This window comes from Lonchura striata, chromosome 4, assembly GCF_050655825.1.
Source record: "Lonchura striata isolate lonStrDom1 chromosome 4, ASM5065582v1, whole genome shotgun sequence".
NCBI lineage: Eukaryota > Metazoa > Chordata > Aves > Passeriformes > Estrildidae > Lonchura > Lonchura striata.
In genome coordinates, this window is record NC_140706.1 from 15,320,835 (window position 1) to 15,337,252 (window position 16,418).

The 16,418-nt window shown below is 39.7% G+C and overlaps 2 protein-coding genes across 11 annotated transcripts in view; both read right to left on the reverse strand.

Annotated features, from left to right (window-relative positions):
• Positions 1 to 9,147: 9,147 nt before the first annotated feature.
• FGFBP2 (fibroblast growth factor binding protein 2) lies at positions 9,148 to 13,213 on the reverse strand. Its single transcript, XM_085577740.1, has one exon. It carries the CDS (start codon positions 10,936 to 10,938, stop codon positions 10,348 to 10,350), a length of 591 nt encoding a protein of 196 aa, XP_085433866.1. The 5' UTR covers positions 10,939 to 13,213; the 3' UTR covers positions 9,148 to 10,347.
• A 141-nt stretch (positions 13,214 to 13,354) lies between these two features.
• The window catches only part of PROM1 (prominin 1), a 76,273-nt gene continuing 73,209 nt past the window's right edge, over positions 13,355 to 16,418 (reverse strand). For all 10 annotated transcript variants that reach the window (XR_014954742.1, XM_085577729.1, XM_085577735.1 and 7 more), the window contains 2 exons: positions 15,060 to 15,100; positions 13,355 to 14,801 (listed from right to left, as the gene is read on the reverse strand). Coding sequence is in view for 9 of the 10 variants with exons in the window: in XM_085577729.1 (XP_085433855.1) it covers positions 15,082 to 15,100 (19 nt within the window). In the remaining variant the exon portion in view is untranslated. The remainder of the gene's footprint in view (positions 14,802 to 15,059; positions 15,101 to 16,418) is intronic.

The window sequence follows — 16,418 nt, forward strand, 5'->3', positions numbered from 1 at the left end:
ATTATAATGTATTTATCTCTACCCACATTCCTCCCTCTCTATTTCTCTCCCCCATCCCACTGGAGAGAGTGAATGACTGTGGGAGGCTTCACTGATGCCTGGGGTCACTTATCACAGAGACCTAAATCCTGCAAATAACTAACAGAAATTTTTATTTCAGTGGATTCCAGATGAAAATGAACCAACACAGGGCTCACTCCCAACACTTTTCCTTCACTAAAAATACTGATGTCCAAGCTGCATTCACACTGCCTTGGCTCCTAAACCACAGCAGTTACCACAGCAATGACAGCAGGAAGGTGCAGTCACAGTTGTGACAACTATTTGACTGACTTAGATTATTCCTTCTTTTTTTGAAGAAGCTATTTCAGCTACATAGAAAAAGTGGTCTTGGACTAACACAAGCTATGCCTCCACAAGGCATGTCAGCCCCAAAATGTGACCTGTCCACTGCGAGGATTAGCCATAAAGTTTATCTTCCATGACCCTTGGGTTACCCTTGAAACACAGTATAAGCTGTAGGGCTCCAGAGCTCACATCTGGAAGGGGCTCTGAAAACTCCTGCTGGAAGCTCAACAAGGCAGAAGAATGACCACAGAGGTCTGCATTTCACAGCTGCTGTGTGGGCTGGCAGCTCTCAGCATTCCCACATCTGACACAGCCCTCAAAAGGCACAGAGAAAGGACAAAGGAAATGGAAAAATCTTATTTGCCATTTTCATTTTAGTGATCTCAGCAGGTTCAGGTATGTAGTGAATAGATGCCAAGATAAAAAAAGTAAAAAAGTTTCCCAATCCATCTTTCCAAGTTTTAGTGCTATTTGTTATGGTCAGCAAAAGCTGAAAGCATTCACATACCTCAACATTTATGATAGATTTTGGGGTTGCTCAGTTAACTTAGAGAAGACAGGACATCTCTGAAGTGTTTTTTTCTTGGATCATTTCTAACTCTACAGCTCCTCCATGTGGAGACCATCAACAGACAAGAAATTAATAGTCCTAAACACTAGGTATTAATACCTTTCTAATGGTTTTGCAGAGAACTAGCAATATTCTAAATATTTAGGACTTAAAATAATTCAGTTCTTTTCAGCCAGAACTTTTTTGAAAATGGGCGAAAAGCAGTACATCAGAATATCACTGCTGAAGATGCAGCATTACAGTTCCAATTCCAGTTTAAATTACCACTTTCCCCTCTGATGTCACATGAATGCACCAAGTAACCTTTTACTAATTTTTAATTCTATTTGTTCTGTGCCTGTAGAGGAATCTCACATCTATGTCCTACTTCATGCCATCAGGGAATTCAGGGACGTTTCTCCTCTAAGTGGGTAAGAGGACCTAAGTCCTTGTTAACAAACCTGCTGGTTGGGAACAGGGCTGGAAGCTGTATCTGTTAAAGAACAGCCTTCCCATAACCACCTCCCACTTTGCTCATCCACAGCCTTCAGAATCTGAGTCCTTGACTATTTAACACAATCTTTAATTACTAGATAGTGACTATTATATGTGTATTGATGACACAGTCCAAATGACTTCAGGTTCTGCAGGAACAGATCCACCTGGACAGGCTGGATCAGGGGGCTGAGCCCAATTTGATGAGGTTTAACAAGGCTAAGTGCCAGGTCCTGCACATGGGTCACAACAACCCCAGGCAGTGCTGCAGGCTGGGGGAGAGTGGCTGGAAAGCAGCCTGGTGGAAAAGGACCTGGGGGTGCTGGTGACAATGGTGTTTGACCGTGGCTGAACAAGTCACACTGAGCAAGTGCCCAGGTGGCCAAGCAGGCCAATGGCCCTGGCCTGTATCAGCAATAGTGTGGCCAGCAGGAGCAGGGCAGTGATTGTCCCCTGTACTGGGGGACAAATCCTGTGTTCAGTTTTGGGTCCCTCACTGCAAGGAAGACATTGAGGTGCTGGAACATGTCCAGAGATGAGCAGTGGAGCTGGGGAAGGGGCTGGAGCAGAAGTTCCATGAGGAGCAGCTGAGGAGGGTGGGGGTGTTTAGCCTGGAGGAAAAGGGGCTCAGGGGAGACTTTGTCACTCTTCAGAACTACCTGAAAGGAGGTGGTAGCCAGGTGGGGGTTGGCCTTTGCTTCCAGGTAACAAGTGGCAGAACAGGAGGTCACAGCCACAAGTTCTGCTAGAGGCATATACTGGATATTAGGAAAAATTTCTTTACTGAAAGGCTGGTCAGACTGCTGAGAGAAGTGGTGGAATCACCATCCCTGGAAGTGTTCAAAAGCCATGTGGATGTGGCATTTGGGGATATGGTTTAGTGGTGAACACAGTGGTGCTAGGTCAGGATTTGACTCAGATCTGAAAATAAATGGAGCTACCCAGTTCCTTTTGACAATGGTATTTTACAGTACAGTTGAGCTCAGCAAAGTACCCTTAGACCTGCCTCATTTCAACACCACTAAAAGTCTAAAACTGCTCTGAACTAGGACAAGCTGCTGACTGAAGTGCTCTGTATGGTCTACATCAGAAAAGGGCTCAATGGCTGACCCACTGCTGTGGTAGGGGGTGAGATGGAGTGCACCAGACTGGATCAGGAATAAAAACTGCAACATTTCTACAGCTTCTGAAAGGTAAAAAGGAGATTTTTGAAGGGCAACAGAACTCATGAAATGATCTCACAAAATAATTTAAACCATAATTTATTTAAGCATTACATAAAGGGCAAAATTCACTTTATTCATTGCCATCTTCTTGCCATAATGACACTTGTAAATTTAAGTTTTGGAATAATCAGTGAAACCTTGGCATCATCAAAAGCCCTTTTCTCTTAACCCATCAATGTGTTCTCTGTTGAGCCAGCTACTCCAGACTAGCTGCTTAGTATTTGCACAAAGCTTTTTAAAAATATAAAACCACTAGGTTTTAAATATTATTTTTGTTCCTCTCCTTATCAGCTTTTTGTCCCTTCTCCAAATCATTGCATTTAAGGAGATAAACAGAAAGAATTGAAAAGTAATGATTTAAATTAAGTATAAACTTAATTAAACTGCTGCATTCAGATGGGAGATTCATATTAAACCCTGTGCTGGCACACATAGGCAGGACTATATTCACTGTATTCATATATTAACGGCACACTATATATATCAATCTGCACTTTGCAGCATGACAGATTTATGTCTGGAAGAAAAGATATGGAGGCAGATCCAACCAGAAGCAGCAAGACCTGAGAAAGGGATGGTTGGCAGGGCAGAGTTGCACCCATGTGCACCAGCCCCTGATGGCACAGCCGAGGCACACAGTGGGACAGGCTGGCTCTGCCTGGGAGCCCAAGGCTGCAGCGGGTGAGGGACAGGCTTTGTTCCCATGTGTGCACTCATCTAGCAGAATTACGAAACTGTGTGCTACATTTTTGTTTCTGCTTAAATACACCCATAGAAGTCTTTAATATCCTAGTTTCTGTCAACACATCTGCTGTCAGAGGCTCCCTTACATGTCTCTTTCCTAACCTTTTAAAGATGGATAATGATACGTCTGTGTCACACAGATGCAAGAAGCCATGCTTATATTTCTTTTTTTCTTTAAACACCCTGAAATGTACAAATAGTAGGAAATGTAGAAATAAAATGTATTACAATCTTAAACAATATCTACCACTGAGACACTTGTAGCTGAGAACAGTATTCTGTTGCATTCAGTTTTCCTTTCTAGGTCTGTGCTGACAAGTGATGCACTCACACAAAGCTGTTGTAGAAAGCACACTAGAAATTAAAATATTATATGTGTTTATATGGCAGGAATCATTTTTTAATAAATTTTACATTTGGCAGAAGAAACAAAGACATTAAAAACCTGAGAATGTCATTTTCAGCAGAATTTCTTCCTGTCTCTCAGATATTTACAATGTGCCTTCTCATAGATACTAAAGTCAGTCAGTTTTCTACACTGCTTTCTCATCCAAGACAGTTGACTTTTCTTTGCTCATGTAAATTATGCTGTAGCTGTAAAGTAGTCATATACTATTCTTTGCTATTTGAGTTAAACTAAAATGTAGATTTTTTAAAAAAGGCCATGATATACTCAGAAGAATATTTTTTTCTTGTGGTAAAGATTAAAAGTGATCTTTAAACAGTTATGACACAATCCTCCACCAAAACAATAACAACAAAAGAAACCCAAAGGAAAAAAAAAAAAAAAAACAAGAAAAACAACAAAAAACCCTAAAGAGATTAATAGTGAGGAAGAAAAAATATTGCTTGTTCCTTCAAATCATGATTGTTTCTATTGTGCTTCAAATGAAGTATGATCCTGCCAAAGAACATGCTGCTGCTGAGGTGAAATATGTAGAGTTCTATAAAAAGTTTTATAGTTCCCTAAGCCAAAGGGAAATGGTGTTTCTGATTTGTTTCAGCTGCTGATTTACCCTGGACTGAGATGTCCAAGTGCCATGTGATCAGTGTGAAGCAAAACCAAAGGACACTGAGCTGATTCCAACAATGCAAAAGACTTCAGGCCCAAGAAGGCAGGGGAAGCACACGACTGCACATGATGCTCTGTCCTTCAATGGCTCTTACCTCTCCTTGTCTGGTACATTGTGAAAATTCCTCCTGTCATCCTGGAATAGTTTCCCTTCACGGCAGACACCATGTGGATTTGTGCAGAGAGGTTTAACAAGTCATGGAGCATCTCTCTGGTGAGAGGACGTGGCATGGGATGGGTCATGGGGGACAGCAGTATCTGGGAAGATCTTGGGGAAAGAAAGACATCTTGTTCTGAAAAACCACAACTCTTCCTGCTCTGGCACCCACCTTTGGGGCAAACCCCCTGCCCATGGCCCAGGTTTACCAATGTGACTTGAAAGACATTGGTGTCTCTCCTGGTGTGGCCTCCACCCTCCTGCAGGGTCCTGCCAGCCACCCCTCCCGTGAGCAGAGCTGCTCCCAGGCTGTGCCTGCAGGACAGCCACAATCCAACACCTGGCAGCAACCCCCATGCCCAGCACTGTTCAGCAGCCCAGAGCCACGGCCCAACCCCAGCAGTGCAGCAGGGCCCAGAGAAAGCCAGGAGCACCCCCAGGGCCCCAGAGCACGCCAGGAGCACCCCCAGGGCCCCAGAGCTGCTCCTCCTGGGCCAGGCAGCTCGCTCAGAGGAGCCCTCCTCGAGGCTGTGTGAATTCCCCCCATGCCAAAACAGGTGCTGCTCAAACACTTGGGCTTCAGCTTCATTTGTGCCATCCGAGGCACCAAACAGCCATGACAGGCTCCAGTGATGTTTTCTGCACACAGATGTGGGAACCCTACTCCACAGTCCTTACTCCTGGCACCTTCCACCACTGACCAAATTATTCCAAGAGCATATTATTCCAAATTATTCCCCAGCTGCAAACACACATTTGTGGATTCCCATGGTAAACTTCTGGAGTGTAAGAAATAAGATCATTTTAGTACCTCACTGAGAGCATCCATATGTTGTCTGCATGTGCCTTGGAGTGGGGTGAGAGGGGAGAATGGGCACTCCTGCCCTCCTGCTGGGCTTTTTGGCAGAGGAAATGGAGGTCAGAGCCTGAATTTTGCTCACCATTTCCTTCATTGTGAAGCTTCTAGCCTAGTCTCTAGGCACTTTATTCACTTTATTACAGCTGCATTTGTTGGAGTGCCCTCATGTTACACCAGTAAGACAAATAAAGGGGCAACCAATGTCACCACCAGCACATTAACTTTTATGGGCCACAGCAGTAGTGACAGAGCAAGGCAGGGTTTTTACATCTGCAGCCAGCAGAATCTAAAAGGACACCTCTGTTTCCCTTCCTCACTACCAGCATGGTGAGCCCGAGGCAGCAGAGCCACCATGGGAGGGAGGCCTGGGCGAGCAGCAGGTTACACAAACAGTTTCATAACCCGCTGAGGAGGGCAGCGGGGAGGGGAACACGAACTTCCGCTCCACATCAGACATCTGCTCAATTTTATTCTTGTTCTGTACATATAGCAGCATAGCTGCTCTGGAAATCCAGACCTGGCCTCCTGCCTATCATTCAAGCAGTTTAATTTGGACTCAGGATGGAAAAGCAAACAACATGTCTGTGAGATAATATAAATGTCCTGTCATCTACTGACTGCACCTCATCTGCTTTGAGTTCTTACTCTTGTTCTTGTATATACCACTTCTATGTATGTACCAGATGCTTTTTGTCACAGTAAAATGATCTGTGAAGTGTGATTAGAACATTTCTAATTTGTAAGAGGAAAAGCAGAGAACTCCGAAAAAATCTCCTGTGGTGTGACCGACCCCTCTTCCAAGAAGAAAGCAGAGACTGGGAAAGGCAACAGCAAGAGAAACAGGAAAAAAGAGACAACCATAAAGCTTCTACAGAAGTAGGAAGAGCAGTGGGAAACTTTGGGGAAATTTAAATTTTTCCTTTGTCCTCTTGTGAGAGGTATCTGTCCCTAAAATCCATGCCATATTAACTATGACATCTACTGAAAAAATCAAGAATGCAAAATGTCATGCTGCATACAATGCAAGAATGACCAGAGAACACACCTAAACAATTCTCTCAGAAAACACCAGAGTGCACTACTGCGTAGCTGTCATCAACTCAGAATATGCTGCTTTAAACTTTGTCCAGTTGGTCTTGACAAGCTCCACAGATGGAGATTCCAGAGCAGTTCTGAGGAATCCATTCCTGTGTTTATCCTCCTTAATCAGAACTGTAACCAATTAATAAATTAATAACTTAATCAATTTTTGACCAGCATCTCTTTTCCTATCACACACATTAGTGAAGTGCCTGTATTCTGTACAGCTTTCTCATATGTACTGAGGGTCAGCTACTAGGTTCCCTCTCCAAGTCTTCAAGCTGAACTAAACCCATTCCCTTGGTCTTTTCTCACAGGAGTGTGCTTCAGTCCTCACCATCTTGATAGCTTTCCACTGGACCCACTCCAGTCTTTTTTGGATCTTAAGTGTGTCAAATACACATCCTTGCATACACAGGTTCTCCAGATGCTTGATTTTTATTTTTTCTTGGAGGCTTCCATTATCAAAGTAGCAAGTACTTGTGATGCTTCTATGGAAACCTAAACATGAGGATTCTGAGGCAGGTGGATACCTCACACTGCACTGAATTATCAGCAGAAGTAGCACCTGGATATCCATGGTCTCCCTGCCTGCAGGAATCCAGACAAGCTTTTTGGCCTGTTGTTCCTCTGTCAGGAAAATAGAGATAAATTCCACCTCCACTCAGATGGATTTCCTGAGCTACTTACATATACAGGACTAACTAGTTCACCTAAAAGAAATGGAACAGTAGGTTTCATTCATTCATTTGGTACCCAAAGATTGCACTAAACCCACCACAAACACTTCTCAATTCATCCTTTCATTAATGAATAGCACTTTCATACTCGGAAGGAAACTGAAATGTAACAACTGTATGTTTCTGGTGCTAAACACAATTAAATGGTAATGTAGCCAATACAGTCACAGTACTGTTACACTGAAGTGGAGTATTTCAGTTAACATCCAATTTTTAAACATTTTGAAAGCAAGATCATTATATTTAACTGAGTTGCTGAAGGTTGCATAGCGTTGCCTAATGAAATGCAATCCATGGCATGCATCACCTTCACCTCTTTCTAAAATGTGGTGCTTAACAATGGTCCCAAGTATGTTACAAAAAGCATTTTCTTAAAGGGGGGCCTTTGGTGCAAGACTGATTTCTGCTTTCAACCGTGAAACTTCAGGTGGCCATTCCAGGCAGCACAGTATAGGGAGCCCTTTGCAGCAGAGCCCTGCTCTACTGAAATGAGACACAAGCTCCCTGGGGAACAGCAGAATTAGTGATGGCCACACATTTTAGACTATATCAACAGTTCTACAAAGCAACAGAAAACTCTGCTGCCTCCTGAGCTCACTGTGTAAACAAAGAGAAGATGGCATGAAAAGGAAAATGTTCTTTTGGTGAATGGATGAAACCTCTTCTTTTCTCCCGCTAACAGTATGGTGGGTGACCGATTGTCCCAGATTTCTCCCAGTGCAATTCACTGTCTCATTTCTGTGGTCATTACTGCTGTGGATACTACTGCAAAATATTCACTCTGCAGAGTAGATTTTGCATCATACATAACAGGAGTTTTAATATATTTAAAAGCATACCTCTGGAAAATTCTTAACTTCCCCTTAACATCGTAAACAGTTCCTTAATACCACTTTGATGCATTGTGCATGTTTGCAATGAAACAATTATATTCATTTCTATGACAGAATTAGGTTAGTAGGTGTACTACTACATTTTTTACTCACAGCACAAGAGCCTGGCAATGGTAATTGGGATCACAAGTGAAAATGAACCACATTGCATTCATGGCAGAAAAAAATACAGCTTACACATTTTATCCGCATTCAAATTATATTTCTGCCTTGCACATACAACCTTCTGCTCTGTTCATGACTTGCTATTCTTTTACATATATATCAAGAGGTTAGGAGAAAGAAAATTATTTCAAGTTTTCTGGTACAAGGCATAAAGTTTAATGACTGGACAATCATGATCTGGAATTGTGTAGTGAAAATTCCAAATCTGTGAATAAAGCTGGAGAAGTACTTCAGTCAACAATACCTTGCAGAAATGTTGCAAGGCAAACACAGAGCACTATTAAATTCTACAGTGTGAAGTATTTCCAGCTACATCCCTGCTGTGAAACTCACTTGGGAACAAAAGTGATCATTGTTAAACAATAATCTGAATGTGATTGTGTTGTAATATGACAATAGGCCACTAGATCTTGTTTTGTGTTTTGAGGAGATTCAGGCAAGTGCCCAAGTTGCCAAGTAAGTTACTTTTCCGAATATCTACTGAAACCAAACATTAATAGTCCCACTAACAGGTCCTGGTAACACTGAACTCTGGTAAACACTTTTAATCTGCTATGTTCAGAAACATATTATTATATTACTGTCTTATTTCTACAGGGTTTTTTTTTTCCTGCTGGCTGAAACTCATTATTGTAATATAAACCTCATAACATTGAAAGTATTAATATTCATGCAAACTTGTTCACAGAGGAAAAGCAATGACTCAGACCTGTAATTTCTCTTACACATTCCACCAACAATCTCTTAAGAAACAAGTGTCAAATACTGTGACTTTATACAAACAGCACTAGTTAAAATTTCAAGAAAGCACACAAGTACCTTTTCAAAAAAACTTTTTTATTGTTTACACTATTATCATTAACAGCTTTCATCTCTAACAAACTGAAGTAAGTCAGTACACACAAAAACCTATGCAAGGTCAAGCAGATCCTAGGTTACATAAATGCAGTACACCTTGGTGTATAACTAGACAAAGGGCACTTAGTTCATCCTAACACTTTAAGCACAGTCAATCCAGTTCTGTGAATTTTTCAGAGCTGTTAAAAAGTTGCATTTTCATTTAAAACGGAAAAAGCTAAAAGATTTATAGAAATTACTGATTTTAAAGCAAAATTCCTACATCTAAATTATTACAATGCAGCAAGGATCCTTTTTCAGCTGTAATAGCATTGCTCTGCAAAACAAAAAAAAAAAAAAAAAAAACAAAAAAAGAGAAAATTAGTCAATTTTCTGTATTAGGCATAAATTATCATTAGCAGCCTAAACGCTTGCCAGCTCACACTGCATATATTCCCATTTCTTTCATGTTTGCCAGGCCCACTTATCAGCTCCTGGGTTTCTCTCTGAGCTGGAAGAGAAGTGGGTATAAAACCAATCACTTCTGCAATAAAGGACTTTGCCTTTTTAAATGCTAGCTGAAAACCTGAGGCTTACCAAACAAGTGCCTGCATGTGATCCCTTACTGCTCTGCAGTAACACACTCGCAAACCAGGACAGTCCACTTGGGTTTGCGCATTTCTGCAAGGGGTTTATGAACTAATTTTTAGAGTAAAATATTTCATTATTAACCAGCAGTTTTGATGAATAAGCTTTATTCCCTCAGACTCTGAATGCAGTTTGCTCTAACTAAAGCATTTGGCTAGATCTGATGCATTTGTTATTTATCTTACTTCCCTGGTATAAATCCAGAAGTCAGCACAAGAGGAAAGGAGTGACAGAAGGCAAAAATTAGCCCAATTCAAACAGTTAGAACTGAAATACATAGGATTAACAGATAGGGCAAATACCTCAGTACATACAAGACCTCACAGGAGGGTGTATGGGAATTCTGAATCAATATGGATCACTGGAAATTTAAGCTGCCTAGCCCCTCAAAAGCCTTGTAATGTTAGATTTTAGCAAGCGAGCTTAGCACCTCCCTGTCCACATCCTGGAGACCCCCAAAATCAAAGTACAATAGAATTACTCTTAGGTGTATTCTACTGTGCTTCCAGATTAGTTTTACCTGAAGCAAATCCTTAACCCCTAAGGATGCCAATGATGTAGGAGCAGACACCATGCAGAGATTCCCAGCAATGTTCCCGTGCCAGTTTCATCGCTTCTGTTTCATTTTCAGACCCTTGACCATGTTGGGTTGGGTCAGAGCTTTGCCCTGCTTCCCTCATAGGAATGGAAGCTTTCTGGACCAATTTTTCCTGATCTGCTAGATCTTCTGGCTCCACACCAGCTGCTATTTGCCTCATGAGAGCCTCCGGGGGAGCCTTTTGGCACATGGTGGTCTTCAACACTTCCATGGATTCGCAAGCGTGCGGGATCTTTCTGAGTTCTGCGGCGATCTGATTCCAGTAAATCTTTGGATTGTTTCTGAAAGCACGACAGACTGATGGCTTGCCAGTGAATTCACACCAGTAGGACATGCCTTGGCTTTTGCATTCAATTCTAAGTTTCATCTCCTCATCATCACCCCTCATGGTTATTGTGCAAACATCTTTGGTTTTAGTCCGAAATTTGATTTCTTCACCATTGCTTCTTTTCTTTGGCTTCAGCTTCTGTCCCAGTCCTCCCATGCCACAGATCACAACTAGGAAAAGGAGAGCAAAACTCTTCATGGTGAGAGGAGTGAACCAAGATCCTTGAACAACACGATCCAAAGAAGTAAAAGCAGTAAGTAAACGGCTGCTCACAATTTAAAGCCTTGGTGCACAAAGAAGCCTCTTTCCAGCTAAACATGAGATGGAAGGGTTGGGCATTTTTATAAAAATAATAAATCACACTTCAGTAGGCAAATGCTTCTAATTTATAGCCTGAGGGAGTGTCAAATAACCTTGGAAGTGTGAACTCCCAAGAAGGTAACAAGACAAGTCTTGTAAATGCAGTTAAAATACAGAACGATAGTTGTATAACTGAGAAGCACATTCCTATCCAGGATGAACATGTCATATTTGATTTTTAACAGATATTTTCCATTCTCCAGCTGCTTTATAGCTATCCTCATGCTAGAACTTGAAAGATGATATCAAACTAAAAAAAGATAGAAGTATCAAAGCAATCTCTGATGTCCTGGTAGTTGAAGTGTCCTGGTAAAAAAGCTGATTTGTAGAATGGGCTTTCTGTGGATTTTCACAGTATGGATGCAACTTTAGCTTTACCTTCTGTCCACACATGACATGCAGTGGGGATGCATGGAAGGATCAACTGCACATTCTTTGAGCCACGTAGGTACGCAAGAAAATAAATAAAGCTTAAGCAAAATAAGGTATTACAGGTCTAAAAAAATACCAAACATCTGGAAGTTTTATCATCATTTTCACATCACCAGTCACTTTCAGCCAACAGAGCAAGACCTTAGCAGAACTAACTTATCACAGGTCTCAGCAGCAGGGAACAGACCACAGAGCATGTCAGACAGGTATTTGCACTTCATCACTTTCTTATTTTTAAATAGATATTTTCCTATTTGTAATAAGTGAGCTGTAAAAATGCTGTAAAACAAAGGCAGGAGAACAGAAATATTGTAGTGCAGAATCCTGTCCTAGCAGTTTCTGCTGCAGTAACTAAAAACAGAGCTAAGAAAAAAATCACTGTAACTCCCTTAGCATTCAGAAGGTCTTGAGGAAAAATCCCTCCCCTGCTGTGGCAATCCACAGTACTTCTCTGGTAAGACCCCCATGAGGCACTTCTTCCAAAAACAAATATGCTACAGCCAGCTGACCTGACCAGCTCCTGGAAAGGGCTATTGAATTGTTTAGGTATGCTTCAGTAACTGTGGAGTGCTAGAAACCCTTGGTTTAAGACTGGCCATACATAATGGAACAGAACAGCAGTTTGTGTATTTGTCACTCCCTAGGTAGTGCTAAACAAAATACTACGGCAAAACCATTCCTTTTAACACAGATGGTAAAGCAGAACATCAACAACAAAAAAAGAGGGACAAGAGCCCCTTGCTGCTGTGGCAGCCCAGGTAACTTGAAAGCTGCCTGATTGAAGATGCAGCCACCTGAACAGCCATTCTGGGTATCCTATCCTTGTTCTTCCAGTCAGCGTGCCATCAAGTTCCTATGAGTAAATACCATTTGACAGAGAAAACAATCTTGTTTTCTTTTCATTCCCTCTCCATGGCTATTTTAATACCATTTTTAAAAGAAACCTCATCTCTAGCTTCTTTCCATCAGTTCCTCCTCTCTCTTCTAAGGCACAGTGGTGTGGTTCCAGCCAAGTCTTAGGACAATGGCATAAGCCTACTTATGACTTACCATTCACTCTTCCGTTGTTTTCTGGGGAGTCTTCTCACCCTTCAGCCAGTCAGAAGAATCTTGTTTACCCACCTCAAATCCCTCCTGCAAGCACTTGAATACCTCCTAATATATGACAAAAAAATGTATTGTCTACACTTTGTTATGCACAAGAGCACTGAGAATTTTTAGATTTTCTGAAGAGTCCAAAACAATTCAAAAGTTAATTTATACCAGTTTCAGATCTCTTGTTCTCAAAGTTTTTCATGTCTAATCACGAGAACAAATAAACCACAAGGACAAAGAGAAATATCAAAGTTTGGACTCAAATATATTTATGTGTTAGCTATTGTGTTCTCCACCAAGTGTTTGGCTCATTCTAATCTGACATTTCAGTCCTGTCTGCCTGTGCTTCAGATTAAACAGTTAGTGGTCTTTCATAACAGTAGAAGACAATTGTCCTTTTACAAGGAAAGCAAGGATGTCAGCAGTGAACTGTGTGAGCTGAAGAACCAGCAAATATTTAATTCTGCTGTCAGTGCTACACAGAAACAGGTATCCTGCACAGCTCATAGCTTGAATCCTACCATCTTTGCATAATTCACATTATTGGTGGAAGTTGCAAGCTCCCTCACCCAGAAAGTTCTTTCAGTCCTTCCTGCTGCAAAAGTAAAAGTCAAATATAGCAAAGATTTTTAATCAGGGTAAAGACATTCACTCTCATAAGATTTTAACTCTGTGCAACTCTTCTGGGCGATGTCTCCACAACAAAACAAGGGAGAACGCAACATAATGTAGTTAAGCAAGATCTTTTTTATTTAAATGAACTGGGAATATTTTCTCAAATTAAAAATAGAAACTTTTAAAAATATGCAGTTCTGAACATTACATATACACATATGCTACATACTGTCAATTAGAAATGTTTCCATTTATGACATAAATATGAAAAATTTAAGGTTATTCCGGATTAAAGACTGCTATCATTTTTCAGCATTTCTTTAAAATTATAATAATGATGTACAGGATTATCTCTACTTCAAGACAATGAACCCTGTTTGAAACAAAGTTAACAATAGTGATAGATGAAGAGATACTATTTTAGATCAATATATTGACTACTTCACCTGCCAGAAGGTTTTACACTGGTAACACAGTTTTGGCCTTGTTGATAAAGTTTACTGTTAACTAATTCAGCAATTCAACCATATGCCTAAATTCAGTTAAATAACTCTAACAGTACAAATGTTAACTCCAATTGCTAAACAGATTTGAATTTCAATATTGTAAATCACAGTACAGTATTATTTAGCAAAAATACTACCACTGCCTCCCAAGGAGCCACAGTGATACTATTAAGGACATTACAGAAGTGGGTGTGAAAGAAGAAAAGGAAGATAGAGAATGTAAAGCATTCCAAAAATTGCCAACATAGGACATCCCTCATGCTCTTTTTGAGTACTACTGAACTCTAGAAAGCTTAGCTTTTTCACTATATTATGCATCCCGCACACCCCGAACCCTCCCACCCAAAGTTTAAAAACAAACTTCTCCAAGAAGTCCCTTTCAGTTCTATACAGCAAAATCCACTAAATATTAAATTATTAAGGAAAAAAAAAAAAGTGATAAAACAAAACTGCAACTGAGCTTCACACAAAGAGACACTGTGGACCCCATTACAATCCAAATTTAGTCCAATGTAGTCATTCAAGAGCACCAAATAGCAACACTGATCATGCTGGTAAATTCATTTGTGAAGAGTATTATACAATATTAAAATCTTAACTAAACACTTAGAAGTTTTAAGAAAAATGTATATACAAAAGTCTCTGGTATACAAAATGTATTTTTATGTAAACGTGTATGTACTTTATTTAACACAAATCAACAATTTAAGATAAGAACTTGAACAATTTTAAGAGAATTGCTAGGCAAAGGCTGTTAATCTAATTAATTTATATACTGTGATGTAAGGTAGAAAGCCCAGTGTAAAAAAGTAAAAAAACAAAAAAACATTTTAATCCAAGCCTTGAACAGTGGTATTTGAGAGGCAGTGCCCTGATCACAAAATATTCTGTACAGTAGTTTATGGCATAACATTCAATAGTACATCTGGGATTTACAGTACAGCTGACATAAAACAAGTGGCTCAGGATCTGTCAGATGAATGGAAATGCCAATACGCTTGGAAGAACAATGATGTACTCCCATAGAAGAGTCTTGAGCCTCATTTATATAGCCTGGAAATAATAACAAAAAAATTAGGAAAAAATTTACGAAGACTGAATTTTAATATAATTTAAACAGAACAAAGGGAAAGATTTTAATACAAACATAAGTATGGCTGAATAACTTTTTTGATTTTAGACCTCACGCTTGCCTTGGCTTGTCTGGGGCAGTGTGATGTATAGCATACTCATTATTGCAGCAATCAGAGCAACCTTCCTCAAATAGTAAAGTAGTAATAGATCTAGAATTGATTTAAGTTTATTACTTACCCCTTAACACTTCCAATATGTGTTACCACTGTTCCACAGAGCTACATGAGAAAAACAAAAACAAACATAAAATAAACCCACCATTTTCTTTTGTCCACAAATGGAACAGAAATACTGTGTCTAAACTTAGGTAAGACAAGCTCAGTTGGCCTAAGATAGTCTCAATATTTTACTCATTTAATCAAGTATTTTTCAAACAAGAGGAAATAGATCCATGGTTTTCTCCACCAACCTTTCAGGTTATTTTTGTTTCACTATAGAAATAAATACTTGGATTGCCTATTCAACACTTCTCTTTTGTAAATTTAATCCAGCCTCATGTTTTGCTCTCACAAAAATGGTGGCTGCATTTGAGTTTATTTGTGCCTTTGACACATGTGTATATATATATATATATATATAAATACCTGTGTGAGACACATATACCTCATGTAGCTCTTACATGTACTTAGGTATCTTAGTGTTATAAAAACATTGCATCTCTTTTCAGCAAAATTATCCAGCTAATTCTGAAGGATAAAAAACCCCAAACCCAACCCTATGGCATTCTTTAAACCTGCAAAAGCATAGGCGTACAGAGATCTATTCAAAATCGTATCTCTCAAAGTATATCCAAAAATAATTTGTAGGAAATGAGAAAAATCAAGGATAGTATAAAAGCAAAGAGTATACTCAAATTTAATTTTATTCATATGGGAATGCCATACTGAGAAATTCAAAGCATGTATGCCATAATTAGCAGTTTTTCAAATTACCTCCATTAGCACATCAGAAGACAGCACTGCATCAAACTGAATTTGTAAATTTTAGCATTTTATCAAAATAAGTCAGGACTGAATTAGTGGATCTTTGTATAAAAGATTATTTTATGCTAGTAATTTTTAGGTTGTTCAGCAATGCTAAATGAAATTATCAATGACTATCGTAAGAAAACATGCTATGAACCTCAAAAATATTAACAGTCATATAAAAGATTCAAAGATCAGAAAAGGAATTCTAAGGCCTGGGAAATGATTGATTTTCTCTATTGTAAAATCTTGAAAATCCTTAAAACTGAGAGTCCTTAGATGTGCCAATGGAGAGATTTTTTGACTTAAACTCCTTGTCAGTTAATATGGGGAGTAAGCACCCTTAAATTGCAGAACAGACCACAGCTGTGATTGTAAATATCACTAAAAATATTGTTATATAAAGACTTTCTTCAGAAGGAGATATGGAATGAAGATTTGGTCAGTAAATAATTATTGTAAAATCCAGTCCTAAGTAATAGTAATAACCACCCTCATCATCATCACCAGATGTAACCATGAACTCTGTCAAGACCCAAACTTTGAGCTCTCTCTATTCACTTGTTATTTA